This window comes from Rhodotorula paludigena, assembly GCF_050403205.1.
Source record: "Rhodotorula paludigena JCM10292 DNA, Rt_paludigena_JCM10292v1_ctg47, whole genome shotgun sequence".
Classification (NCBI taxonomy): domain Eukaryota; kingdom Fungi; phylum Basidiomycota; class Microbotryomycetes; order Sporidiobolales; family Sporidiobolaceae; genus Rhodotorula; species Rhodotorula paludigena.
The window spans coordinates 42,687-68,377 of NW_027481411.1; the positions used below are offsets into that span (position 1 = coordinate 42,687).

At 64.5% G+C, this 25,691-nt stretch overlaps 9 protein-coding genes across 9 annotated transcripts; 3 read left to right on the plus strand and 6 right to left on the minus strand.

Annotated features, from left to right (window-relative positions):
* Nucleotides 1-182: 182 nt before the first annotated feature.
* On the minus strand, nucleotides 183-1,912 carry JCM10292_001415 (uncharacterized protein; the record flags this gene model as incomplete). The annotated part of the gene is made up of 6 exons (XM_076651193.1): nucleotides 183-653; nucleotides 715-848; nucleotides 910-929; nucleotides 1,055-1,425; nucleotides 1,488-1,535; nucleotides 1,793-1,912. The coding sequence occupies 6 exons, from the start codon at nucleotides 1,910-1,912 to the stop codon at nucleotides 183-185; spliced, it is 1,164 nt and encodes a 387-aa protein (XP_076503228.1).
* A 697-nt stretch (nucleotides 1,913-2,609) lies between these two features.
* On the plus strand, nucleotides 2,610-4,036 carry PRO3 (pyrroline-5-carboxylate reductase; the record flags this gene model as incomplete). Its single annotated transcript, XM_076651194.1, has 8 exons — nucleotides 2,610-2,746; nucleotides 2,839-2,985; nucleotides 3,067-3,235; nucleotides 3,305-3,427; nucleotides 3,504-3,633; nucleotides 3,701-3,772; nucleotides 3,844-3,906; nucleotides 3,981-4,036. 8 exons carry the CDS (start codon nucleotides 2,610-2,612, stop codon nucleotides 4,034-4,036), a joined length of 897 nt encoding a protein of 298 aa, XP_076503229.1.
* Nucleotides 4,037-4,120: 84 nt separating this feature from the next.
* On the minus strand, nucleotides 4,121-6,066 carry JCM10292_001417 (uncharacterized protein; the record flags this gene model as incomplete). Its single annotated transcript, XM_076651195.1, has 3 exons — nucleotides 4,121-4,386; nucleotides 4,470-4,929; nucleotides 4,993-6,066. 3 exons carry the CDS (start codon nucleotides 6,064-6,066, stop codon nucleotides 4,121-4,123), a joined length of 1,800 nt encoding a protein of 599 aa, XP_076503230.1.
* A 319-nt stretch (nucleotides 6,067-6,385) lies between these two features.
* On the minus strand, nucleotides 6,386-9,312 carry NIP1 (translation initiation factor eIF3 core subunit c; the record flags this gene model as incomplete). The annotated part of the gene is made up of 3 exons (XM_076651196.1): nucleotides 6,386-6,893; nucleotides 6,968-8,753; nucleotides 8,841-9,312. The coding sequence occupies 3 exons, from the start codon at nucleotides 9,310-9,312 to the stop codon at nucleotides 6,386-6,388; spliced, it is 2,766 nt and encodes a 921-aa protein (XP_076503231.1).
* Nucleotides 9,313-10,610: 1,298 nt separating this feature from the next.
* Nucleotides 10,611-12,623, minus strand: JCM10292_001419 (uncharacterized protein; the record flags this gene model as incomplete). The annotated part of the gene is made up of 5 exons (XM_076651197.1): nucleotides 10,611-10,906; nucleotides 10,972-11,046; nucleotides 11,227-11,880; nucleotides 12,217-12,295; nucleotides 12,354-12,623. The coding sequence occupies 5 exons, from the start codon at nucleotides 12,621-12,623 to the stop codon at nucleotides 10,611-10,613; spliced, it is 1,374 nt and encodes a 457-aa protein (XP_076503232.1).
* A 543-nt stretch (nucleotides 12,624-13,166) lies between these two features.
* ATP5 (F1F0 ATP synthase subunit 5) lies at nucleotides 13,167-14,154 on the plus strand (the record flags this gene model as incomplete). Its single annotated transcript, XM_076651198.1, has 5 exons — nucleotides 13,167-13,229; nucleotides 13,348-13,369; nucleotides 13,471-13,522; nucleotides 13,598-14,088; nucleotides 14,144-14,154. The coding sequence occupies 5 exons, from the start codon at nucleotides 13,167-13,169 to the stop codon at nucleotides 14,152-14,154; spliced, it is 639 nt and encodes a 212-aa protein (XP_076503233.1).
* Nucleotides 14,155-14,469: 315 nt separating this feature from the next.
* On the minus strand, nucleotides 14,470-17,068 carry JCM10292_001421 (aldehyde dehydrogenase family protein; the record flags this gene model as incomplete). The annotated part of the gene is made up of 13 exons (XM_076651199.1): nucleotides 14,470-14,485; nucleotides 14,548-14,584; nucleotides 14,650-14,757; nucleotides 14,912-14,962; nucleotides 15,023-15,125; nucleotides 15,214-15,480; nucleotides 15,604-15,747; nucleotides 15,814-16,051; nucleotides 16,133-16,174; nucleotides 16,231-16,260; nucleotides 16,338-16,448; nucleotides 16,507-16,808; nucleotides 16,895-17,068. The coding sequence occupies 13 exons, from the start codon at nucleotides 17,066-17,068 to the stop codon at nucleotides 14,470-14,472; spliced, it is 1,623 nt and encodes a 540-aa protein (XP_076503234.1).
* Nucleotides 17,069-17,451: 383 nt separating this feature from the next.
* Nucleotides 17,452-19,213, minus strand: JCM10292_001422 (NAD(P)-dependent alcohol dehydrogenase; the record flags this gene model as incomplete). Its single annotated transcript, XM_076651200.1, has 9 exons — nucleotides 17,452-17,494; nucleotides 17,560-17,643; nucleotides 17,751-17,840; nucleotides 17,981-18,265; nucleotides 18,327-18,410; nucleotides 18,472-18,595; nucleotides 18,656-18,948; nucleotides 19,006-19,036; nucleotides 19,123-19,213. 9 exons carry the CDS (start codon nucleotides 19,211-19,213, stop codon nucleotides 17,452-17,454), a joined length of 1,125 nt encoding a protein of 374 aa, XP_076503235.1.
* A 267-nt stretch (nucleotides 19,214-19,480) lies between these two features.
* JCM10292_001423 (uncharacterized protein) lies at nucleotides 19,481-25,664 on the plus strand (the record flags this gene model as incomplete). Its single annotated transcript, XM_076651201.1, has 5 exons — nucleotides 19,481-19,950; nucleotides 20,013-21,810; nucleotides 21,868-23,513; nucleotides 23,573-24,761; nucleotides 24,819-25,664. 5 exons carry the CDS (start codon nucleotides 19,481-19,483, stop codon nucleotides 25,662-25,664), a joined length of 5,949 nt encoding a protein of 1,982 aa, XP_076503236.1.
* Nucleotides 25,665-25,691: the final 27 nt, after the last annotated feature.

Below are 25,691 nucleotides of genomic sequence, written 5' to 3' on the forward strand. Positions count from 1 at the left end.
GGGATGCGCGATCACAAAGCAGCGCTCGACTGCGACGTTCACTGCGACTCACCCGCCCAAGACTCGAGTGCGTCGTTGAGAGCATATAGGAGAGCACAGAGGTATTGCACGAGCTATCGCATCACGGAAGGGGGCATCGCCGAGCAGGACAATCGAGCGAGCTGCTCGCAAAATGGGAATGTCTACCTGAACGCGGCGTCTTCGCGCTCGTGCTTGCGCTTCAAGCGCGTGTGAGCCTTGGCGCTGGCGAGCGAGGCGGCTGAAAGCGCGTGCTTGAACATCTCGGCATGCGGCGCGGCGTTGCAGATGAGGTGGTAGACGATTGAGACGCACAAGAGAGCGTCCTCGACAACCGCGGGCGGAAGATCGAAGTCGTCCTTCTGTAGCGCAAAGATGACCTTGTTTGCGCCGTTGATGATGAAGGCCATCGAGCTCGCTCGCGTCTTCGTGCGGGAGAAGATGCGGTGACCGAGCGCCTCACCGGCCTGGTTGCGAAAGAGGCCGTCGGCGCTCGAAAGGTACGGCTGCCCGTATGGGTTCTCGCTGGAGATATCATTGAGGATCAAACCATTGACGACCGCCGGCCGAAGCGCATAGACAGTATATGGCAGGGTCGCAACAGTGTGTGGCGTCGCAAGCTCGTCAAGGAGGACCTGTTTGCGCAGACAGACGGGGTCAGTAACAGCAAGAGAAGGGATCAACAACATGACTCACATACAGCGGCTTGTCGGCGCCCTGCGAGTTCCTGCCGGAGGTGTGGACGTGCTCGAGGACGGCGAGAAGGAACGGGCGATGCGGCAGAATTAGGATGGCGTCCTTGTCGAACATGGGATGCCACTCGTTCTCCACTGTAACGGCAGGGAGGCATGTCAGGCACTAGTGATGACGCCTGATTGAGTAGCAGCATACGTTGGAAAAGGTTCACCGGACTATCAATGTTGAAGGTGGGATCAAAAGACGTTGAGCGCGAGGAGGGTCATGATCTAGTAGGTAAACAGGTCAGCACAAGCTGGAAATTAAGATTGCGTAAGTTGCTCCGACCTTTAGGGCGAACAGCAAGTACAGCTTCGAGGGCCGGTGAGGGATAATGTGCGCTGCTTGGAAGACGTCCATCCGGATTCCATTTGTGATGAGCATGCGCTCTGCCGCAATGCGGTCGCGCAACGCGGCGGACAGCTTTGCCAGGTAGACGAATGCTTGGAGAAGGTCTGGCACCTCGTCGTCAAAGAGGGCGCTGCTCGCGTTGGTCCGGTCGGACGAGTGCAGTGACGAGACGCTCGCCTGATCATCATTGCCGCCATCGAAGATTTGGGCGGCGTTGTTGAGCAGCTCGAGATGCGCTCTGATGTTCTCCTCGGTGAGTTGGCGTCCCAAACTAAGGTTCCGAAGGTCCTGCGATATCTCGTCGAGCGGCGAGACGAAGCCCTGTGAACGGAAGAAGATGTAAGCAGGTGATGAGTAGCCGAGACGAAAACGGCGATACGCACGCTACCGTCGTTTCCGGCGTAAGAGCGGTAGAGCAGCATCTTGGCGGCCTGTGAGCAAGGAAGGTCAGCTCGTTCACAGGATAAGGCTTGACAAAGCCACGCACAGTCAGGTTGCTTTCGCCTACCACGAATTTGTACGAGGGTCGAGCGGGCGCGGCCAATGTGGCCCATTCGCGCAGGAGGTTGTCGAAGAACAGCGAGGTCGGCGCCGTCCAGCGTCCCTTGTACAGTTCTGAATTACTTCTTGGAGAACTGCGGATATTAGATTAGAACAATCCCTCACAGCTTGATGTTGAAGAACGCACGACGCGGGCAGCCTGGCGGAAACGCGATTCAGGCGGGTCGTCCGAGGTGAGCCAGGCTGTCCAGGTGGCAAACAGCGCATGAATGCAGGCCGCCTCTTCCTCCGTGCGTGCGTCGTGCATCGACGGCAGTGTGTACGCGGGAACCGCTGCGCCGTCTCCCTCCTCCTCGGTCGCATCCTCCTCCTCGGCAGGCTCATTGTGCCGAACAGGCCGCGACCCGCGTTGCCCGCTCTGCCAGTCTAGGACAGGATCGTCGTCACGTAAGTCGGGCGCTTCGGTGATGCTGCTATCGGGTGCACCGGACGCAACGGACGCTGCCCAGAGGTGACAGTCCGCCGACGAGGGCACACGGGAATGCTGAACAGTTCTGCGAGGCGCAGCATGGTCTTGCATACCCAAAACCGGACGGGAAGCGCGCGGAACAAGCAGTGCGGACAAGTCGAAGATGCCCAAGAAAGAGCGCTTCGAGAGCGAGCGAAGGGCGATGACGCGCACGAGAGAAAAGCGGGTTCACGTGCGAGGGACTCGAGGGCTACCAGGCTTGCACGAAGCTCTGTGCAGCACGCCTGCGGGAGCGGCGAAGCGAGGAGAAGGGCGGAGCGAAAGCCGCGAATGCCTTGGGCGGCCCAAGTCCTCGCGTCGTCAGCTTCCCGCTACGTGCAGTGCACCGACCTGCAGGATAAACCGCCCTTGAGCTGCGTCATTAGACTGGGCCCTCGCTGCTCGACGCTTTCACCGCCTCCGTATCGCTCCTCCTCCCACGGCCCCCACATCTCCATCTCTCCGCTCTCAGACTGCCTGCACGGATCGTGAAAGGATGCCGTACCAGCTCTGTGTCCTTGGATGTGGCACAATGGGTGTCGCAGTCCTCTCGGGCGTCATCCACAACCTCGCGTCCGCTTCCTCTTTCAACCACGATAGCGCCAAACCCGAGCAAGACGCCCGCCCGGACCGGTGCGTGTCGCTCTGCAGCCTCGTAGTACCCAGTCTGACTCGTCGCCTGCGTGGCATCGCCCTTGTCACAACCCCGCCGCGTTCTCCTCCAGCTTCATCGCGACCGTCAACCGTGCCGAGTCGGCGCAGAAGCTCCGCAAGACCTTCGACGCCCTCGGCGAGCTCGGCAAACGCGTCGAGGTGCGCCAGAGCGCCGACAACGTCCAGAGCGTGCGCGAGTCGGATGTCGTCCTCCTCTGGTCCGTCTCCGCCCTCTCTTCGCTCGCGCTTCCCGGTCCGTAGCGCTCGAAGCACCTCCTGACCACTCCGACGACCCGCAGCTGCAAGCCTTACCTCGCCTCGCACGTGCTGCAAGCCGACGGCATGGCCGCCGCGCTCGAGGGCAAGCTCGTCGTCTCGATCCTCGCGGGGACGACCATCGCCCAGATGCGCGCGTGGGTCCCCAACTCGTGCACCGTCGTGCGCGTCATGACCAACACGCCTGCACGGGTGCGTTCGCGCTGTTGTCGGTACGCTTCGAGAGCTCACACTCGCATGCGGCGGGATTTACACGCGCAGATCCGAGAAGGGATGGTCGTCATCTCGTCTCTCGACGAACAGGCGCCGCAGACACCCTCGTACCGCGACATGCTCCTCGCGCTCCTGACGCCGATCGGCCGCTGCCGCTTCATGGACGAGAAGGTTCCGTCCTTCCCTCCTCCCGCCCCTTCCAAGCTGCAGAGACTGACTAGGCTTGCTGACACCATGCGCTATACAGCACTTTGACGCCGTGACGGCGATCGCAGGGTCCGGCCCGGCGTTCATGTTCCTCCTGCTCGAAGCCATGGCTGCAGGCGGCACAATGATGGGCGTCCCGCCCGCCGACGCGCTCGAGCTCGCCGCGCAGAGTGCGTTTCTCGCTCGTCATTCGTCTGCCGGAGTGACTGAGACCTGGTCCATGTGCACGCGCCGCAGCGATGCAGGGCGCGGCGAGGATGGTGCTCGAAACGGGGACGCATCCGGCTGTCCTCAAGGACAGCGTCACCAGTACGTCAACATGGGTTGGACTGCACTCGAGTCGCAATGAGATGCTGACCCGACCATGTACACTCGCGCAGCGCCGGGCGGGTGCACCATTGCCGGCTTGATGAGTCTCGAGCAGGACGGCGTGCGAGGAGCAGGTGCGCCTCGCTCTGATTGGGTCCCGAGCTCAGCAGCATGATGCTGATGGCTCTCTCCCGCTCGCTCAATACAGTGGCGACGTGCATCCAGAAGACAACGCAGCACGCGGCAGGTCTAGGGAAAAAGTGAGAAATAGAAGCGATCATGACCGTATCGTCTGGGCCAGCAGTGAGTGATGAGAGTACAAGCAAGTCTCTATACGTGAGGGAGCATCTACGAATCGGGATACTCGGCCTCGACCTCCTCGCTCGGGACAAATACCCACCGCCCATTCTCTGCTCGCTCTCTGCGCCTGAACCACTTGCCGATCCCGTCAATCTTGAGCGCGCGCTCGACGACGGCGTCCTCGTCCGCGAATGCAAAGTCGGTCACGTTCTCGTGCGCGACGTAGCGCGACGAGCCGTCGTTGAGCACGAGGACGTGGTAGAAAGGCTGCGCGCGGCCAAACGGGAGCGAGTCGACGCGCATCTGCTGGATCCCTGCCGTCGTGCAACCGAGAGCGTCAATGACCCGGACTCAGCATTGGAAGGATGCCGGAGAGGGAGGGAGACTCCCGACGCACACTCCTCGCTCGCCTCGCAACGGTAGTCCCACCCACGGATCACCGCGCGATACTCAAAGAGCCTGTGCTCAAACACGTGTCCGATGCGCCACCGTATGCGCGCACTGACGAGCTTCTGCTCCCTTGGCCCCTGGTCGTCCGCGCGGATCGCCGCGCACAGGTCGCGCGTCTCGCGCGCGAGCGCACCCGAGAGCGCGGGGGCGACGGCGCGCTCGAGGTGCGAGACGTCGAGAGGGAACTCGCTCTGCACGAGCGAGCGCAGCCACCCGGCATACTGGTCCTGCACGCCGCGCTCGAACGGCTGCGGCGCGCCGCCGCTCGACGGGGGTGACGAGAAGACGAAGAGGGCGTGCGCGACGGAGTAGAGCGCAGAGGTGGCGACGCTGTGCCCGATCGGGACACCGATGGATTGGTCGCCCGAGCGGATCGAAGTGAGGATGTTGCGGGCTACGCGGAGGCACTGTCGACGTGCACAAAGGCTTGTGAGCCGAGTGGCAAGGCGGGAACGAACGCGACAACGCACCATCGCCTTTGCGCTCGCCGGCTCGAGGAACTCGGGCAGGGCAGGCTGTCCCACTGCGGCTAGCATCTCGCGCAGCGCCGCAGGCCGCACGATTGTTGTTCCCTTGAAGACGTTGCAGTACGTCCACTCGCTCGAGCCGTCGAAAGCAAGCCCGGCGAGCACAGTTCCCGGGAATCCGATCGGGCGTGCGCGTATGCCCAGCTCACGCGCGATGGGAAGGCGACGGACGAGCGAGCAGAAGATCGCGACGAGCGTCATGGGAAGGGTGCCCTCGTTCTCGCCCTCGCGGTGCAGCTCGGCGCGCGACCACACGATCTCGACGTAGTGGTTGTCGAGGTTGTGAAACGTTCCATCAAGAGCGGGCCCGAGTCGGAGCCGCTTCATATGCTCATGGACTTCGTTCGCGAGGTACTCAAGCTGCTGCGCACCCTGGAACGGGAGTGTCTTGGTCGCCTCGACGAGCTCCTGGTGGTGCCGGTAGACGTCGTAGCGCTCGCGCGGCAGCAGCGTTGGGTCGATCCCGCGGAACGCAGCGAAGGCATCCAAGCCGCGCTCAAAGTCGTCGTCGGCCTCCTCGCCCCGTGCATCCCGCTCGGCGATCGCGCGCCAGAGCTCGATCGCCTCGTCACGAAGGAGCGTGCGGCGTGCCTCGTTGGCCCAATGGCGGAGGGAAAGCCAGCTCTGTGGGCGCTTGTCCTCGCTGAACTCGCTCGGCGCCCACAAGCGATTCTCGATGACGTCGGAGCCGAGCTGCCGCAATTTGTCGACGAGCTCGAGGCGGTTGTACGGGCGCTGGAGCTCGCGGACGAGGCTGCGAGCGCGGAGGTCCTTCCGGCGACGAGAGGCGGTATAGGCGAAAGCATCTGCTTCGAACGCGGCTCGATCGGAGGGAGGCCGGTGCTGATGATACTGCGCATCTGCGACGGGTCTCCATAGCACCGCCGCCTTTGCGAGCGCGGCGAACGACGTCGAGACTTGGGCAGCGGCGACCAAGGTGGGGATCGTCTGGATGTCAGCGGGGTCGAGCTGCTGCAGGCAGGCCAGTACGAGCTCTGGAGGTAGCTGTGGCGCCATTCTCGCCCTTTCGCATAGGAAAAAGGCAGAGAGTGGAGAGGAAACGAGAGTGTCGCCTCGTCGCGCCAGACGACAACCGATGACGGCAGATGGGCGCTTCCCACTCTGCAGTGGGCATCTGCACACCAACAGAGAGTAAAGTGACCTGAGCACAACACCGCCGCAGCATCAACAGCCAGTCAAGCGACTTGTCGCGCCATCCTCTCCTCGTTGCCTTGCTCGACGAACCAAGCGGGACGATGACGGAAAGGAAAAGAAAGAATGCAGTACAGCGTCTAAACGACGGAACCCCCGTTTTCCGGTGTGCGCGATCTGCTCCTCAGACCTGGATCGACCGCCCCAGCGCGCCCTGGTTGAACCGACTCGCTGCGCCGCCCTGCCGCCCGCCGCGCCCGCCACGCCCGCCGCGCCCTGCGCCGCCGCGCCGCTCGCCGCCTTCGCGCCGTTGCGCTCCCTCGCCGCGCTGCCCGTCACCGCGCCCGCCGGGGCCGTCGCCGCGCCCGCCGGGGCCGCCCTGCTGGTCGCTGCCCTGCGCGAGCTTGGCGTCGAGGTAGCGCTCCGAGCCGTCAGCGAGCTGCGCCGCCTTGTCGACGAGCGAGAGCGCGAGGCGCTGCAGCGGCGTGACGACCTCGGCCTGGAGGACGACAACCTGCTGCACCGGGTCGAGCTTGGCGTCGAGCTGCTCGGTCCAGATCATCTTGCTCACGAGCGACGTTGCCGTCGACAGCGGGAGGTCGAACGTCGTCGCAAGGTGCTGGAGCGAGAGCGTCGTGTAGTGCGGCGCGTACGTAAAGAGGTATGTCCGCAGGCCCTCCTCCTGGATCTTGCTGACAACGCGAGAAGAGAACAGCGTCAGCGGAACCCCCCGGCGAGCCAGATAGCGAGCGATGAAGAGACGCACCGAGCAATCATCTCCTTGACCTCCTTCTCGTTGGGCATGAGGCCCCAGACCTTGATGGCGTGGACGAGCTCGACGCACTTGCGCCAGTCGCCCTGCTGCAGCGCCTTGGTCGCCTGCATGACGTGGTCGCGCTTGTTCTCGGGCGGGCCGACAAACACCTGGCGGTTGGCATAGTCGAGCATGCGGCGGAACGTGCGCGAGACGACCTTCTTCTTGAGCTGCTCGGCGTCGCCGGCGCTCTGCGCGAGGAGCGGCACCTCGAGGAGCATCGAGCTGACGAGGTACACGACCTCGAGGAGCTCGAGGTTGATGTGCATGTGGAACGGGAGCTGGCGCGCGCGCTCGGCGCGCTCCTGCTCGGGCGTGATGGTCGAGTAGCGCTGCGCCTGGACGCCCTGCGCGAGGAGCTCCTTGACGCGCTGCGTCGCAAAGATCTCCTGGAGCGTGCTCTGCGCCTCGCGGATGAGGCCGAGGCGGAACGCGCACAGGCCGACCTGCACGACCGTGCGGTTGTACAGGATCTGCGTCTGCACGTCGGCGTTGCCGACCGTGTCCTGGAGGTGCGACATGAGGAGCATGTCGCGCGCCGTGTAGTAGTCGTCGTGGAGGGCGTAGTGGTAGATGTGTGAGAGCATGGCGCGCGTGCGCAGGAGCGAGTTGGTCGTCTTGTACAGGCGGACGCACAGCGCGCGCACGAGCGCGAGCGCCGAGAACGACGACGCCTGCGACGACTCGGTCGACGAGGGCCACACAGCCGACTGGCTCGCGACCGAGGGCAGCGACGCCTCGAGCGCGCGCGTAACGGCATCGGGCTTGCAGTAGATGTGCTCGAGGCGGCGCATGACGACGCGGTCGAGGTGGTCCTGCCCAACGGCGCCCTGGCGCTCGAAGAGGACCTGCGCAGTGACGATGGTCGCGTAGATGATGCGCTCGTCCTTGAGACGGTCGATGTACTCGCCCGCGTGCGGGTCGAGGTTCTGCAGGCTCTTGGTGAACTCGTCGTCGAGGCGCTCGACGAACGACATGACGCTGCCGCGGATGACGACGACGGGCTCGCTCTCGGACGGCGCGCGCTCGACCTGGTCGTCGTAATCGGGCGCCTCCTCGCGGACGGCGTACTTGTCGTCGTCGAGGAGAAGCTGGAGGAGGGCGTCGAGCTGCTCGCGCGCGGCGGACCACGACTCGAGCGGCATGTAGGCGTTGGCGGCGGGATTGTAGTCGAGGTGGGCGGCGATGAGAGCGAGGACGACACGGATCTTCTGGTACGTCGTCGCGGCAACCTCGAGGAGACCATCGAGGGTGCGGATCTGCTCGTTGCGGTCCGTGTTCTTGCGACCACGCGCCTCTAGGACGGCCGTGAGGGCCTTGTAGATGCCCTCAGACGAGGCCTGCGCCTGAGCCTGAGCGGCGGCGGCGCCGCTCTTACCCTTGGGCGCGCCGACCGTCTCGAAACCGTCGTCGTCGCCGTCAGCGTCGGCCGCAACCGCGATCGGGCCCTTCTTCTTCGGTGCGGGGGCAGCGGCGGCGGCAGCGGGCGCCGAGAGGCTGCGCTCGAACGCCTCCGGGTCGGCGCGGTAGCGGCCGAGGCTCGACTCGTGCTCGCGCTGGACCTTCTTGACCTTCTGCTTCATCGAGTTGAGCGCCTTCGAGTTGGTCGCGTTCATCTTCTTGCGGTTGCCCTGCGCGGTCGCGACCATCTCGTCGAGGTTGGACAGGACGCGGTAGAAGCCGACGGGAATGGGGTCGGCAGTCATGCGCGAGACGAGGCGGACGACCTTGTCGAACTCTGTTGCGCAAATCGAGCGTGAGTACCATCGTCTGCGACACATGAGCTGTGGCGACAATAGCAAGCGACTGTCACGCCGCTACGCACCGTTCGAGATGGCGACCCAGTCGTTGATCTTGGCCGCGTTCTCGATCGCCTTGACCGAGCCCTCGACCTCGTCCATGCGCTTGTCCTTGGCCGATTTGACGACCGCGGGACGGTCCTCGTCCGAGTCGTCCGAGTCGTCGGACGCGGCACCACGGAGGAAGCGCGAGCCAGCGGGCTTCTTCGCCGCCTCGGCAGTAGCGGCGGCGGCGGCGCCCGCGGCCGGGCGGCGGGGCTCATCGTCGCTGTCCGAGTCCGAGTCCGAGTCGTCGCTGTCGGACGAGTCGCTGTCGGACGAGGCAGAGTCGGTCTTGCGGAGGAAGCGGCCCTTGCCCGCAGCGGCGGCGGGGGCCTTCTTCTGCTGCTGCTGGGGCGCGTCCGAGTCCGAGTCGGAGCCGGAAGAGCGGAGCTCCTCCTCGTCAGACGACGAAGACGACGAGTCCGAGTCTGCTGCACTGCGGAAGAAGGACGACATCCTGCGAACGCGATGTTGCGGGTCAGCGGGTTGTTCCTGCGCGGCTCTGGCACATCTTTGCTCCTTCTGCAGCCTCTGCACCGGTCCTTGCAAGCCCAGCGTGCGATGCGACCGGCGCGCGAGCAGGTGGGATCCGGGGTTCGTCCCCGTGCTCGCGTGCATCGACCGACGCGCTCGACCGGGATGCGCGCGGGCCAGAAAGGCCACACGAATGTCTAGCACGCGCCTGGTCACGCGCACGGTGGTCCCCCGGCGGCGTGCGGCGGTGTGCGGCGGTCGGGAGGATTCCTCGCAGACGACAAAGGCGGGCGGCGACGCGGGCGGCGGCGCGGCTGGGCGGGCAGGGCGGGCAGGCGCGGGCTGGACGGGGAGCACAGCAAGCTTACGCGCAGGTGCTGGTGGCAGGTGGAGCGGAGTCCCGAAGAAAATCGAGCGCGGCTGTGGGCAATACAACTGCGCCTTGCTCGCGCCGGCTATTGCGGCTTGCAGCGACATCACACCGCTCTACGGCCGCCGCTACGGGCTGGATCGCCTGCTGATGGTCATCTTTGGCCTCCTCTCTGGCTTACAGGCCCTTGCTACCGTTCTCCGCGCCCGCTGCGCGTTCAGGGTGTTGACCGTGCTCGACGCTCTCGCTCGCCGACCACGCTGCTACGGTGCTCGGTGGCTTCGCTTGCCTCGTACAGCTGTTGATCGGACGACGTTCGACTTGCAGCCGGCGGCGGAAGGGCCAGGCGGTGACAGTCAAAGCACGCAGGATGCTGGATTCGCTACGCAAGTCGCAGATGTCGCACGGCTGGTCAGGATCTAGCACGGCCTGCGCAAGGGAAGTCGCGACGGCGTAACACGCTGCCAGGCGCGGCTGCTCGCTCGGGTGCACGCGGCGTAGCAGTATTTGAATGACTTTGACGCAAGCACGATGACCAGCATTGTCGACAAACGCGCAGCAACGGCGCAAGGCGACGCCGCAGACCGCCACGACCAGAGAGCGGGACACGTAGTGGAGGAGGTGCGAGGAAGGGCTGTCGGGTCGATAGGGCCAAGAAGAGGCAGTCGAGAAGGAAAGACGAGACCGAGATCCCGTGGCGCAAGCCAGCGCTTCAGGCGCCTGAAGCTTGCGAGAGGCTCAGCAGCAAGTCAAGATGAAACTGAAGGATGCCACTGCATAGATGAACAACAAAGAAGGCAATGAAGGAATCTGCGAATGCGCCGGGCGAGCATGCGAGCTTGCGAGACGAAGAGCTGCAGGCCGTCAGGGTCAACGGCGACTCGGCGTAGCAACGTGGAGACAGCGTACTCTATCTGATGCCGCTCAGCCTGAGCCTCGGTTTGGACGTCAAAGGTGGAGCTGGGCAGAAAGAACGCCTCGGCTGCTCTGCAAGTGGCGGAGGCGGAACGTTCTCGACCCCCGAGGCGGCGTCAAACGCTTGCGGACGTCTGCTGCCGTATGATTCGACCTTGACGGGCAGCTGCACGGGCGATGCGGGCGGCGCAGGCGACGGCGGAGCGGCGGGGGAAGCCGAGGGTGAAGGGTGGCTCGCGCCTGCGAGGGCGAAGAGGGGCACGTCGCGGTCGACGTACCCAGGAACAATCTCTACGGAAGCCATGCACCAGTGAGAAAGCGTGTCTGAGCGAGAAGGCCGCAGGAACGAGACGAACGAGGAGCAAGGATGAGAGTCATGAGGTGCAGCCGGTAGCGGGGTTCGACTCGCGGGTCGCACGCGAGCTTGAGAACTGTAGAGAGAATGATATTAGTCAATATAAGCGGAGAGGTACGAGGGCAAGAACATGTACTTTGCTGTGTGTCGAAACGAGCGTCGACCCTCCTCGCCGCCTCCTCGGCCTCAGCACTCCCCCCGATCTCCAGCGCTCCGTTCCCAACCTCTAATTCACTTGCCTCCGTCGCTGACCCACCTTCCCACGCATCCGATGCGCCGATCGAGCGGCCGAAGCAGCACGCATCGGCAAGCGCGTTCCTCCTGCGCCCATATGGCGCTGGGGCCTGCCGCGGTCCGCCGCCAGCGGGTTCGCTCGCCGAGTAGCCAAACGCAGTAGGTGGTGCGCGCTGTCTCGCGCGAGAGGGCGAGGTACGGGGCGCGGGCGGTGTGGTCTCGTCGTCATTGGGCGACGTGCGAGGAAGAAGGCTCACGAAATCCTCGTCGATCGCCAGACGTTTTGAGAGGTCGACGCCCACCTCAAGTGTCGACGAGCTATTTGACTCGGCGTAGAGCGGGTCGGACAGGATGCGCAGAGCGAGAGAAGCGCACTTGCTCAGTGCAGTCCTGTAGTCCGGGTGGAGAGGCTCAAAACCACGGCCGGTGCAGTCTAGGGCCCAGTACTTCGAGGCGGCGGCGACAACGAGCGCAGCGAGCGAAATAGCGTAGTGAGGGTGGCGCACTTGCGGCAGCTCGATCGGACCAGCGATCGAGCCTCCGGGCAAAGCGACAGTCCCGTCAGGATTGACGTGAGCCAAGACAGCCTCGTTCCCGTCCTGCCAGACGACCTTTGGTCGCTGTTGGGGGTCTTGACGGTCGATGTGGATGAAGTTGCGGTGGGCAAGGAGGTAGTCTGGGCGAAAGAAAGGCAAGATGAGGCAGAGCGGCCGGCCGTGCAAAACGAAAGGCAGGTGGTGCTAACGGTCATCCTGGTGAGTGTAGCGCCATGTGATGGGGGACGGAAGCGCCACGCACGAAGGTTCGCTTGGTCGGGATTCTGCCGGCTCGAAGCTCGACTCGCCGGAGCGCATCCACCTGATCAAGCGTTTGGCTCAAGGCATCGAGGCCCTCTGCGTCCGGTAGCGGCACACAGAGATGAAACTTGTGCATGCAGAAATGCAGCCAATGAGGAACTGCACGCAATTGTTTTTAGCGCTTTGCGAAGACTTCTGTCGGGAAGGGCTCTCACGTCTGATCAGGTTTGGTGCCCGATGGAGACCGAACCACGGCAAGTCGAAGAAGCCGCCGCACGCGTCAAACAGCTGCTGCTGTAGATGCGCACGAGTGAGCAAGCATTCGGCATCGACGAGTGCCACAACGGCGCACCTTCAAGTCAAAGTCACCGGCGGGATCAAGCAGGTGCGCGAGCTCGGTGTCCCCTTGCAAGACGCCAAAGAGCGGGTTCTCTTCCAGCTCGAGCTGCTCGACATCGGCGAACGGCAGTTCTTTGTGTGCGTGGGTGTCGAGCAACGCGCTGCACGCAGTCGAGCGGCACGCGGATGCACGAGGAACACCGGGTCGTTGGCACGACTCAATCGGGATCTTCACGCCAAGCGCCTTGAAATGATCTCCGGCCCACGGCGGCCAGGGGAACATGGGCAAGGAAGGACGAGCAACGAGAGGGAGGGGGTTGGAGCGACGGTCCAGCGGCCGAGGTGGCAGCGGGCGCGGACAAGACGAAACGCAAGAACAGGCCTCGCACTTCGGCGAGGGTACGGCAGCAGCTGTCGGTGCGCGCAGAAGCGAGGCGCGAAGACCACGCTGTCGCCTCCAGAGCTTGGGAGCCTCAGAGCCCCCTCCGATGCCTCAGAGCCGGACCCCAGAAGCACGAGGGATCACTAGCAAGCCTGCTAGACAGCCGGCGTGTCCGCGCGACTGGTCTGATGCGCCCGCCAGGCGTAGGGGTCGCGCGACGACTCGAGAAGAGGGGGAAGCGCAAGCTCGACGAGGGCGGGAGCAGTGGGCGAGACCGCTGGTGAGGGCAAAGGCCAGCGCGGGTCGGATCTGTCAGCCTCGTACTTCCTAAGGGCCCCAGGCAGAGGCAGCGCTGTAGCGGCGGCGGCGAGGAGCGCTGGCGCTGGACGAGGCGAGGTTCGCTCGGCTGCTCGTCCTCCCGCCTCGCTCCACCCGTCGCCAGCCATGTTTGCCCGCCGTGCTGCCCAGGCTGTCCGCACCTACGCGACCCAGGCCTCGGCCTCGACCGTGAGTTCGCGCGCTGCCCCCGCCTCGCGCTACCGCCGCGTCCCCTCGTCGCCTCGAGCCTCGCCCACCCGCCTCTGCCCGCGCGCACTGCTGACACTCGCCCCTCTGCCGCACACAGGCCCCGCCCATCCAGATCCAGGGTGCGCCATCCCCCCGCGCCCGCCCCTCGCGCCGTCTCGTTGTCGCCCCGTGCTGACCCGTTACCCCCTCTCGTCTCGGGCTTGATCTCGCTCTCTCGCAGGCCTCGCGGGCAAGTACGCCGGTGCCCTCTTCACCGCTGCGGCCAAGAACAAGTGCGTAAAGCCCCCCCCCCCCTTTGCGCAGAAGCGAGACGGCGCCCCCGCTGATCTGCCTCGCCGGTCCTGCAGCGCCCTCCAGGCCGTCGAGACCGACCTCAAGGGCGTCCAGTCGACCGTCGGCAAGGACGCCAAGATCCACGAGTTCCTCTCGAACCCCGTCCTCTCGGCCGCCGACAAGTCGGCCGGCATCGACGCGCTCCTCAAGGCCGCCTCGCCCAAGGGCGCGTCCGACCTCACCCGCAACCTCTTCCAGGTCCTGAGCGAGAACGGCCGCCTGTACGAGACGGACAAGGTCGTCGAGGGCTTCCTCGAGATCATGAGCGCGCACCGCGGCGAGGTCAAGGTCGTCATCACGTCGGCCGTCCCGCTCGAGAAGGACCTCCAGAAGCGCCTCGAGGACTCGCTCAAGTCGTCGCAGCTCGCCGCCGCCGGCAAGAGCCTCATCTTTGAGAACCGCGTCAACGAGGCCGTCCTCGGCGGCCTCGTCGTCGACGTTGCCGACAAGACGGTCGACCTCTCGGTCGCGTCCCGGGTCTCGCGCCTCAACGCTGCGCTCGCTGGTGCGTCCCCTTTACAGGGCGACTCAAGTATCTCGCTAACAAGTCTTTATCGCAGAGGGTCTCTAAGTGGTTTGACGACGATAGAAGAGGAGGGTCACGTGGGGCGAGAAAAAGGCGGTGTACCGGAGCGGCGAACTCAATCTGCGTTTCTTCCGTGCTTTTCGCCGTGGTGCGTCCATGCAGAGGGAAGCTTGGGTCGGCGGGTCGAGGGATGAGCGTCCGGAGGAGCTCTTAGGTACTCTGTGGGCAGACGCCGAGTCCGCTTCCTTGGGCTCTCCCGCTTGCCTTGAATCTGTTGCTGCTTGCACTGCTCTACAAAGGGAGATCTAGCTTGCTTGCTACACGTTCGAACGTCGACCAGGTTGCCCCGAGGTTGCCCGCTCAGAGCGGCCAGGAGCTGCAGAGCACGACAAATTGGTCAGTCCTCGACTCGATGCGAAAGGACAGTGGAAGACGCACAGCTCCTCGCCGAGGTTGTGGTGCACACTCTTTGTCGCTGCTCGCCGTCCATACACCGGTCAGCGGCCCATCGACACGACGGAGAAAGAGAAAGCAGCGCACAGCAGTACTCGTACACGCCTTGCCGGCCGAGTTCGCGCCCGATGCCCGACTGACGCATTCCACCAAAGGGAACGGCGTTTGAGAGGAGGCCGTAGTTGTTCACCCAGACTGCGGGCGGAAAAAGGGAGAGAGGGAAGGACGGGACGAGTCAGCAGACGGCGCGCAGGAGCGGCCAGCAGGGCGCCGTGTCGATGCGCGGGCAGAGATGGGAAGCTGACGGCGCGAGAAGGAGGAGGGGGAGAAACTCGAGAAGATCACGTACTGGTGCCAGCGCTCAGGTCGCGCGAGACACGCATCGCCTGCTTCGCATCGTCTATTTCCGGGTGAGAGCATCAGTATGTCTCTGCGATTCAAGTGCCACAGTGTGACGCACTGGTGAAGACGGCTGCGGCGAGCCCGTAAATCGAGTCGTTGGCCTGGGCGAGCGCCTCCTCCTCCGACGAGAATTTGATGACCGAGCACACGGGGCCAAAGATCTGTGCGTACCAATTCAACAGAACGTTAGAGCGCCAGTCGGGAGGGAGACAGGCCAACCGACGAGACTGCCGGAGGAAAGGACCGCACCTCTTCCTGCACGACCTTCATACCCGGCTGGCACCCAGTCAGCACCGTCGGCTCAACGTAGTACCCGCCGTTCTCCTCCTGCCACTTTTTCCCACCCGTCTCGACCTTGGCTCCCTCGTCGATGCCCGAAGAGATGTACGAGAGGACCTTGTCGCGCTGCTGCGCAGAGATGAGCGGGCCGAACGACGTCGCCTCGTCGAGCGGCGAGCCAATTGCGCATGCGCGGGCGCGCTCGACGAGCTTGGCGACGAAGGCGTCGTGGATGTCCTGGTGGGCGAAAGGGGAGCGGGCGTCAGTCGCCATGGACTACTGGTATGCGAGCTGGCCTCCCGCCTACGACCGTGAAGTCGGGCGTTGGGCAGAACACGATGCCAAGGGGGTGCAACGTACTTCGTGGACAAAGATGCGCGAGCCGGCGGTGCAGTCCTGGCCCGAGTTGAAGAAAATGCCGAGCGCGGACCAGTTGGCCGCCTCATCGAGGTCCGCTGAAGGGAAGACAAGCGATGGTGACTTGCCGCCGAGCTCGAGCGTGACCTGTGTCACAGTAGCGGAGAATGCGTTAGGCTCAGAAGCGGCGAGGTGCAAGCGGAAGCGCCGCACCTTTTTCAGGTTGCTCTTCGCCGCAGCCTCCATGATCTTCCTCCCCGTCGTAACGCTACCGGTGAACGCCACCTTGTCGATGTCCATGTGGCTCGAGATGGCCGCGCCCGCCGTTGCGCCGAGACCTGCGACGACATTGACGACGCCGGCAGGGTAGCCCGCTTCGACGATGAGGTCGCACAGCGCGAGGGCGGTCAAGGGCGTGAGCTCCGAGGGCTTCATGACGATTGAGCAGCCGCTGCATCGAGAGGATCGGCGCGCACAAGGACAGTTAGTTGAGCTGACCCCAGCGCCTGCAGAGGAAGGCCGGCGAACTCACGCAGCGAGCGCCGGTCCGACCTTCCAGCCCCACATCATAAGCCTGCAAGCCATTAAAAGAACGCATTGTTAGGGTCCAATCCGGTTGACAAGCCGCACGCGAGTAAGGTCCAGCCGAAAGACGCACGGCTGTTCGCGCGGAGCAAGTCAGCACCAGTCTAAGCCAACCCCACAGCGCAGGGTGGTAGCCACGCACATAATTCCACGGAATGACCTGGCCGGCAACACCGATGGGCTCAAGGAGGGTGTAGGCCTGCTTGTTCCGCGACGTCTCGATCGTCTCGCCAGCGACCTTGCCCGCCCAGCCGGCGTAGTACCTGTGAATTTGCTGTCAGCATCGCAAGTGTGTCGGGGACAAGATAAAGCTGTACGAACCGCAAGCAGCCGATCGTGTCTGCAATGTCCATCTCCCTCGCGATCCTAACGCCTTTGCCACCGTTCAAGCTCTCCAGCTCGGCCAAGAACTGCTGGTCGCGCTCCATCAGGTCGGCGAGCTTGTTCAGCAAGCGCGCGCGCTCCTCGGGCGCGCAGTGCGAGCCCCACGTCGTCTTGAACGCCTTGCGCGCGGCCGAGACGGCGAGGTCGACGTCGGCCTCTTTCGCGTGCGCGACGTGCGTGATGGGCTGGCCGGTGGCAGGGTTCAGGACCTCAAATGACGAGCCGTCCGCCGAGTCGAGCTGCGAAGGTGAGTCGGCAAGCACGGAGGCAAGTGGGGGTGAGCACTGGTCGGCGCTGCACAGGGAGTAGAGCAGGGCGGGCGCACCCATTCGTTGTTGACGAAGACACCGGTGGGGATGGTGCGCTCCTTGCCGTTGAGCTGGATTCTGGCCGAGGGAGCCATAGTCGAGAGGAGCTTGGTGAACTGATGAGGACGGAGAGCAGCGGGGCAGCGAGCGAGCGAGTGGAGCGAGAGACTGCTCGAGAGGCGCGAGAGCATCAAGAGCGAGAAGTAGAGAGTCCCGGGCAGCGCTTGCTCCGGCTCGCGCTGATAGCGACGGCGGCGGCTAGAGGGCGCGGTGTGCGGGGAGAGCCGTAGCCGCCTTGACCCGCCGGAGTCCCGCAGGCTCACGCACAGAGATCCTACAATAGCGCCTGGCGCATCTCGCTTGCGCAACGCTTGGCGCCAAAGATCCTTCGCGGGGGGCAGCGAGACAGAGAGGAAAGCCGCTTCCGCTTCCGCGCAGCTGCAACTCGCCAGTTGTGCATGCATGCTTCCCCGTCCTTCCATATTTCGACCAGCTCCCGCAGAGTTGTATGATGAGCCTACTGGTCCAGCGCGGTCGGGAAGCTTTGCAGCTCGATAAAATGCTGTTGACTAGATCACGCAAAGGTGATGATGGGCTTGATGACCGTGCCCGCCTTCCTGCTCATCGCAAAGTAGTCAGCAAGCGGGACGTTGTGATCAGTGAAGAGAGGTGGGCAACGGACATGTCTGCAATAGCTTCGTCGTACCGCTCGACGGGGTACACCTTCGAGATAGACTGAATGGGGAACTCTCCTTGCTCGTACAGCCTGCGGTCGCCATCACGAGCGTGCACTCAGTGAATCTGCAGCAAACCAAGATGGCTGACCTGCCGGAGGCGAGGCAAGCGCGGTACATGCGTTGCAGCGAGACGCACCGCATGAGCTGCGGGACGAAGATGGGCGGGTTCGAGTCCCCTTCCGCCAACCCGCTCCACGTCTTGGACGTGTTGACCATGTCGTTGATGCTGCAAGGTGTCCATAGAACAAGTCAGTACATGCTGACTATGATGATCGCGCGCGACTCGAGCCTCTGTCGAGAAGGTCCGGCACAGCAAGTGATGGGGCGGAGCGACACCAAGGTTTGGAAGGGTCAACCGAAACGCACTCGAACGGCCCCTTGACGCCCGGACCTGGGTTGCCGACACTGCACACATGGCCGAAGTTTGCGATAGCCTCCCACGCCGTCCTGAGCACGCGCTCGACGCCCGTCGCCTCGACGGCATACTGCGCGCCCATGCCACCGGTCAGGGCACGAAGGTCGGCAAGCAGCGAGGGAGAGTCGCCGGCGAGGGCGTGTGTTGCGCCCTGCGATAGGGCTAGGTCGCGGCGAGAGGGGAAGAGGTCGACAACGATGATCGTCTTGACTTTGAGGTGTACGGCGGCCCAGAGACTATGTTTGTACATGAGTTCAGCTCAAGTGGAATCTCGAGCAGATGAGCTTTGAGACGCACGCGCCGAACCCGACCGCACCGAGACCGAAAATGGCGACGGAAGACTCGGGCGACGGCTTGAACTTGTTCAGCAAGACGCCGGCGCTGAAGAAAGAGCTTATCTCGGTCAGCAGCTAAATGAACTGGGCTGTCGAAGGTTGCGCACCCTGACTGCAGACCACAACCAACGGGGGCTAGCTGGATTAGGTCGGTTCCGGGCGAGACCTTGACGACGGAAGACTTGACGACCAGCGCATGTCGACCGAATGCGGATTGACCGAAGAACGTTCCTGAGGTATCCGATCTTACCTGAGCGAAAGATAGCAAAGAACAGCGGAAGTCGTACTCACCATGAATCGCTTCTCCCGTCGCGACTGCCTTTGCCACCGGGTCGCTGCCCACCGCAGCATTCCGCGTCCTGCCGAAGTTCTGAGCAAAAAAGTTCTGGCAAGCTGCGGGGCGGTCGTTCTGGCAGTAGGGGCACTCGCCGCAGGTCGAGTACGACAGCAGGACCGAATCGCCCGGCTGGACGCGCGTGACGGCGCTGCCGATGGCGACAACTGTGCCTGAGCCTTCGTGTCCGAGGATGGAGGGAAAAGCGGAAGGGATGCCGCCGTGTTGGATCAGGTTGTCGGTATGGCAGCTGCGAGTACACGGTAGTCAGGCCATGATCAAGGAAGGACAGGGGCAAACGACGCACACTCCGCAGGCGGTGATCCGGACCAGCACCTCTGTGATGACGCGAACACGTGGAATCAGCTGCGATTCCTCACGGTCGAGGCAGAGGTGTGCCGCCGTTCCGAGAGAGCGGCCGCACCATTCGGTTGCGGGTCTGCGAGTTCGATGTCGGTCAAGACGGGCGTAGCACCGACTTGGGCGACCACGAGAGCCTGCGTCTGAGTTGGCATGGTACCTCCTGGTCTTGCGTGCGCGGTCAAAGGGCGGAGAGCGGTCGAGACGGGAGCGAGTGGGGTCGAGGTGGGGTGAAGACGAAGCTGCGGCGGAAGCGCGGGAAGCGGGAGCTAGCTCTCCGAGTGACGTGCTGAGGTCTCTGGCTGCCTCGAATAGCCGCGCGGAACGTGTGCCGGGGCAAAGCTGTGAAGCGATCGGAGCGGAAGCAAGAGCGCGAGGACGGTGTCGCCTGCAAGCGGTCGCAGCGAGACTGTGCGGAGCGGATGAGGGTTCCGCGCAAAGCCCTGAGGGCTCTGCGCTACATCCTCGTCGCCCTCGTCGTCGCCCTCGTGTGCTGGAGTCGCGCATGCTCGCCGCCCGCATCGACTGCCGCGCCTCGTCGCGGCGACGAAGCCTCGCAGCGCGCCAGGCGTGCCGACTATGCGTGGGGGAGCATCCTGCACCGCTTCGAGAACCACCCACAGCCCGCCAAAGCCCGCAGGACGCTGCCGTGGCGAGACGAGCACCACCAACTCGCGCGAAGGCAACCGCCAGAGCCTCCAGCTGCGCACGGCAGGACCCGCGTCCTGATCGTCACGTCCGAGCTGTCGGGCTTGCACAAGAACGGCGGAATCGGGACCGCCTTCAGCGAGCTAGCGCAGGCGCTCGCAGCCGCCGACTTCGACACGAGCATCCTCGTCGCCCATCTCGCAGACACGTTCCCTGTCGTGAAGCGCGAAACCCTAGTCGCAGAGTACGTAAGGGACATTTGGTGTCGCTGCGGGCCTCGCAGAGCTGACTGGGGCTTGCGTGCAGACTTGCGGGCGCCGGCATCTCGCTTCGCTTCGTCGAGGAGGAGCCGCAGCCCTTCTGGCCCAAAGCATGGACGCCGACAGCCTCCATGCGCGTCTGGCGTTGGCTACGGGCCCGCGACGGCGAATTTGACGTCGTGCACTTCCCCGACAACACCGGCATCGGCTACTTTTCGTCGCTCGCAAAGCAGGAAGGGCTCGCGCTCGAGCGCACGAAGCTCGTCGTGGGCTTGCACGGCGCCGACGTCGAGTGGGCCGCCATGCTGAACAAGCGCTACCCAGTCGACAAGTACGCTGTTGAGCTGGGCGTCTTCGAGAAGCGCACCGCCGAGTGGGCGGACGCCGTCGTTGCGCCGAGCGACTACATGCTCGAATATGCGCGGCGGCGCGGCTGGCAGCTTCCGCACGACTCGCTCGTCATCCCGAATGTCGTCGAGGCGCCAGCGGTGCCGCCTGGGGAGACGAGCACAGCGGTTGAACCCGTTACGGAGCTCGTCTTCTTCGGTCGCCTTGAGGAGCGCAAGGGCACCAAGCTGCTCATTGCCGCGCTCGAGTCGCTCTACTCGGCGGACGAGGGGCCATCGCCTGCGCTTGGTGCTGTCCGCCAGATCACCTTCCTCGGCCGCGACCAGCCCGACGTCAAATCGCGCACGCAGGTGAGCGCGCTCCTCACGGGCGCACTCGACGCCATCAAGCAGTACACGAACGCAACGTTCGACTTCGAGTTTCTCGGCTCGTACGACCGCGCCGAAGCCCTCTCGTACCTGCAAAACGCTTCGCGCCTCGCCCTCCTTCCCTCGCTCGCCGACAACTCGCCCAGCACCGTCCTCGAGTGCATCGCGCACAACATTCGCTTCATCACGAGCAACGTCGGCGGAATCCCGGAGCTCGTGCACCCGGATGACCGCGATGCCGTTGTCGCCGCGCCGCTCGTCAAGCCCTTCGCGCGCAAGCTCGAGCAGACCCTCGAGCGCCTCGCGACCGACCCCTGGCATCCCGTGCGCGCCGCACCCGAGACGCATACTGCCGCGGTCGACTGGGTCAAGTTCCATCACTGGCTCGTCAGCCTGCCAAACCCGGTAGTCCAGCCGCGCACGACCGACCCGCTCGTGAGCATCTGCGTGACGCACTACGAGCGGTCGCACCTTGTCCCGCAGCTGCTCGACTCGCTCCTCCTCCAGTCGTACCGCAACTTCGAGGTCGTCCTGATCGACGATGGCTCGTCATCTCCCGACACGCTCGCTGCCCTCGGCGAGCTCGAGGCGCGCTACATGCGCAACGAGACCCTTCTTGCCGGTCGTCCACCCTGGCATTTCCGGCGCATCGACAACTCGTATCTCGGCGAAGCGCGCAACGTCGCAGCTTCTTTCGCCAAGGGGACATACCTCCTCTTCCTCGACGATGACGATGTCCTAAAGCCGCACGCACTTTCGACTCTCGTATCAGTCGCACATCGCACGGGAGCGAGCGCACTGTCGACCTGGCTCGACGAGTTTGCGACCGACATTAACCCACTCGTCCCGCGCAACGAGTCTCTCGAGGGGGGCCTGCCTCACCGTCGCACGTACTGGTTCCTCGGCCAGGAAGTGTCCGCCGGCTTGTTGTCCAACTCGTACGGCAGCGGCAACATCTTTGTCCGCCGCGACGCCTTTGACCGCATCGGCGGGTTCTCCACCTATCAGGAGGTCGGCGCCGAGGACTGGGAGTTCTGGACTCGCCTTGCGTTGCAGGACGACGACAAGCACCTTGTCGTCCCCGAGGAGCTCATCTTTGCGCGTAGCGATCCTGCACGCGCGAGCATGGTACGTAGAACGCAACCTCTCTCAGTTGCGAAGGCCGCCTGACCCGCGTTCCCGCAGAAATTCTCGATGGACCCGTGGGACGCCCACTTCCACGCGACCGTGCCGCTTCTTAACGACCCGCGGGTGCAAGAGCTCAACCTCGCGCCAGCGCTCATGCTCCTCAAGTCCGTCGTCACCCGCGAGTTCTCGCCGCCGGCGTTCGCCGACTCAAGGCGCGACTTCCAGCTCGACCAAGGTTGGAGCGGCTGGTTCTACTCGTTCCACCCGGCGAATGAGACGCTGTCGCTCTCGCCCGACCGATACGCCGTTCCCGAGGGCTTGTCCTTCGTCCTCGACCGCGACCACCCGAAGAAGCCGTACATTGAGGACCAGAACCAGGAGGGCTTTGTGAGCGTGCGCCAAGGCCCCATCGCCGCCGTTCGCACGTTCCGCGCTCCGAGCCACCTCGATGTCGCGATCGAGGTGTGGTACCGCTCGTTCCACTCGTGTGGCGACGGAACCCGCCTCTCGGTCGTCCTCATCGACGGGCCGGGCCAGGCGCCGCAAGTCCTGCAGGAGTGGGCGACGATGGACGACCAATACGCCGAATGGTCCGGCGATGCGACGCTCCGCCCTGGGTCAACCGTCAGCCTCGTATCCGACCCGCTCGCAACCGACAAGTGCGACCGTGTCGAGGTGCACCTCAAGCTGACGCCGATCTCGCGCGAGAACAAGAGCTGGTCGGGACTCGTACGGCGCGAGGCAGCCAAGCAGGCCGAGGCGAAGAAGGCTGCCGCGCTTCTTGCGGCTGCTACGCCCGAGGGAGCGGCGCCCGGTACGGTGGTCGCCAACGGGTCGCCGACGAAGCTGCACATGAGCGTCAAGGAGGAAGTCAATGACGACGACTTCTTCAACGTCGCGCTCATCTTTGACGGCAACCGCTTCGAGCATGCGCAGTCCGTCATCCGCTCGGTCCGGCACTTTACCACTTCGCGCAAACTCGTCTTCCACCTCATCGCGTCGCACACCCTGCACGGCGAGCTGGAGAAGTGGTTCGAAGGGTCGGACGACACGCTCCGCCTGTACGACCACATGCTCTGCCGCGAAGCCGTCCGACGAGTCCTCCCCTTCTCGGATCCCGACATTCACGTCTCCGCCCACTGCAAGATGTTCCTCCCCGAGATTATCTCGTTCGCCGAACGCGTCCTGTACCTTGACACGGACGTCACGGTCGTCTCGGACCTCGCGGCATGCTACGGCAAGCCCCTCTCGACCGCGCTCGTCTCGATGGGCGTCGACATGGGCGACGCGTGCCAGCGCTTTCCCGACAAGTGCTGGCCTATCGGCTTGCACTGGCGCGTACCGCCTGGATTGCAGTGCGGCAACGTCCCGGAACGCGCGGCGAAGGAGCGTAGCGCGCCTGCGTCGTGCGCGCACACCGGCGAGCTCGAGACGCTGCAGGTCAACGGCGGCGTCGCGCTGTTCGAGATTGCGCGCATGCGGGAGTCGGGCTTCGTCGACCGCTACGTCCAGTCGGTCGTGCATCATTACCGCCTGATGGACAGCACGCCGGCGAGGTGGGGCGAGCAGGACTTCATCAACTCACACTTCCGGCTCTTCCCCGAGGACCTCGAGCTTCTTCCTTGCGGCTGTAACTACCAGTGGTTCGGCGTGCGGCGCGAGGTCAAGTGCGGCAACCAGCCCGTCACGATCGCTCACCATTGGTGAGTCTGCTTTATCACTCCGTGGCCTCGTCCAGCACTCACGCCCATGAGTCACACAGGTCACACGGCATCGCTCGACGCACCAAAGACCCCTACAACGCGCTCTTCTATCATTTTGCCGACAACAAGGATGTTGCGTCTCTCCCGCCCGTTCCCGAGCTTTCGCCGTCGCTGCCCGGCGCGCCCAACATGTCGAGCATTGCCGTCGAGCACACACTCAACTGCCCGCGCCAGAGTCACGACTGCAACACTCCGTATACAGGCACGCAGTACGGTCGCACAGTCACCGTCCTCTCGCGCATCACGTCAGAAACGTTCGCTGCCGACCAGGTCGACTCGCTCTCCTCTCAGTCGTACTCGTCAGTCCAGCAGGCTATCGCTTTCCGCAAGGATGCCGTCGACGTCCCGACGCTGCCGTATGAGCGCCTCGAGCTCGACCTTCCCGCCGACCCAGCGCAGGAGTACGACGTCTTGTGCGAGCGCTGCGGCAGTCTCGCCGCAGATGGCGAAACGTGCTCGTCGCCACCGACTGATCCGGGCGCCCGCAAGGCCTACTTCGACTGCGTGTGCGCCCTTCCGGACGGCAACGCCCAGGTCATGTACGACCTCGAGGTGCACGGGCGCGATACGAATGGCTGGGTACTGTACCTCGACGATTCGAAGCTCTTCGTTGAGCCCGACTCGCTCTCGCTTCTCATGGCGCGAGTCGATTCGCCTGAACACCTCGTCCTCTTCCGATCCAACACGACCTCGCGTGAACAAGAATACACCTTCCGCCAGAAGGTCCTCCCGCGTTCGCCGCTCGATGGCGTCGGCTTCCTCTTCCACTCGTCGCACCTCGACTTGACAGCATGGTCGGACGACTCGCGCTGCGGCCGCTGGGCTACGCTTAATCGCCTCGCCTCGCGCCTGCGCCTCAAGTGGATTGACCTCGTGCCGACCATGGAGCACCCGCTGCAGCGCCACCTCCCTACGACGCCTGCTGAAGCGTTCAAGGTCTCGGTCGTCATCCTCGAGACGCAGGGGCGCATCTCGTGGACGCCGCTGTTGCTCGAGTTCTTCCAGCAACCGGAACTCGAGCCGCTCGTGGCCGACGTGGTCATCGCTTCGGTCGACAGCGAAAGCGACGTCTACGGCCCTGAGGCGGTCGTCGTCAACCCGACGGTCGGCTCGGGCCTTTCCGAGCTGTCGGAACTCGTCAGCTCGGACAATGTTCTCCTGATTAGCGATAGCGTCTCCATAGACAAGGTGCGGTCTTTTCCGAGCGTTTGCGGTCCCCCTTGCTTACCCTCCGCTATTCGGCAGTCGGTCCTCACCGCCCTCCTCACCTTCCATCTCGACGACCCATCCCGCCTCGTCGGCCTCTTCTCTGAGGAAGGCGCCGGGCCCGAGTCTGCGCCCATCGACGAGCGCGACTTTGCGCCCCCGCTCGTCACCAACGAAGACGAGTTCGACGCCTGGACCGAGCCCGACGCGCTGATCGGCCGCCCCTCATGGACGCACCTGCTCCCTCGCACTCTCCTCACGCCGCGTGCGCACCTCGCCGAGCTCTCGGCCGTCCTCGCCGCCGCGCCGGAGCCGCTCCACCCAATGTGCCACCCCGTCCTGCTGTCGGCGCTGAGCACGCGCGCGTCGCACGGCGCGCCGCCGCTGCGCGTCCTCCCGCCGCGAGGGAGCGTCGTCGACCGCGTGTACGACTGCCGGCAGCGGCAGTTCGCCGACGTGACGTACGGGCGCACGGCGGGCGACTGGGCCGTCCCCGCGAGGGCGGTCGCTCCGCGCGGCGCGCAGGACGACGTCGACGAGTTTGACGAGCTGACGGATGAGGAACTTGAGGCGCTCGTCGCGGCCGAGATGCGCGGCGAGGCGGCAGCGGACGACAGCACGGACGCGGCGCCTGAGGGGCACGGCGACGAAGAGGGAGATGCACCGCCTGCGATCAGCGAAGCCGACTTCCCGCCCGAGCCGACGCTCGAGGAGTGCGTCTCGCGCGTGGCCGAGCTGCTCGGGTCGGACGAGTGGGTCGTGCCCGGCCACGAGGTCGGGGTTGCAGGGCCGCTCGGCGTGCGTGTGGGCATAGAACGCGCGGACGAGATAGAGGCCGAGCGGTGGCAGGAGGCGAGGAGGATGGAACGGTGCCTCAGAATCTGAGGGTTAGGTGCTTGCGCCCAACGTGTT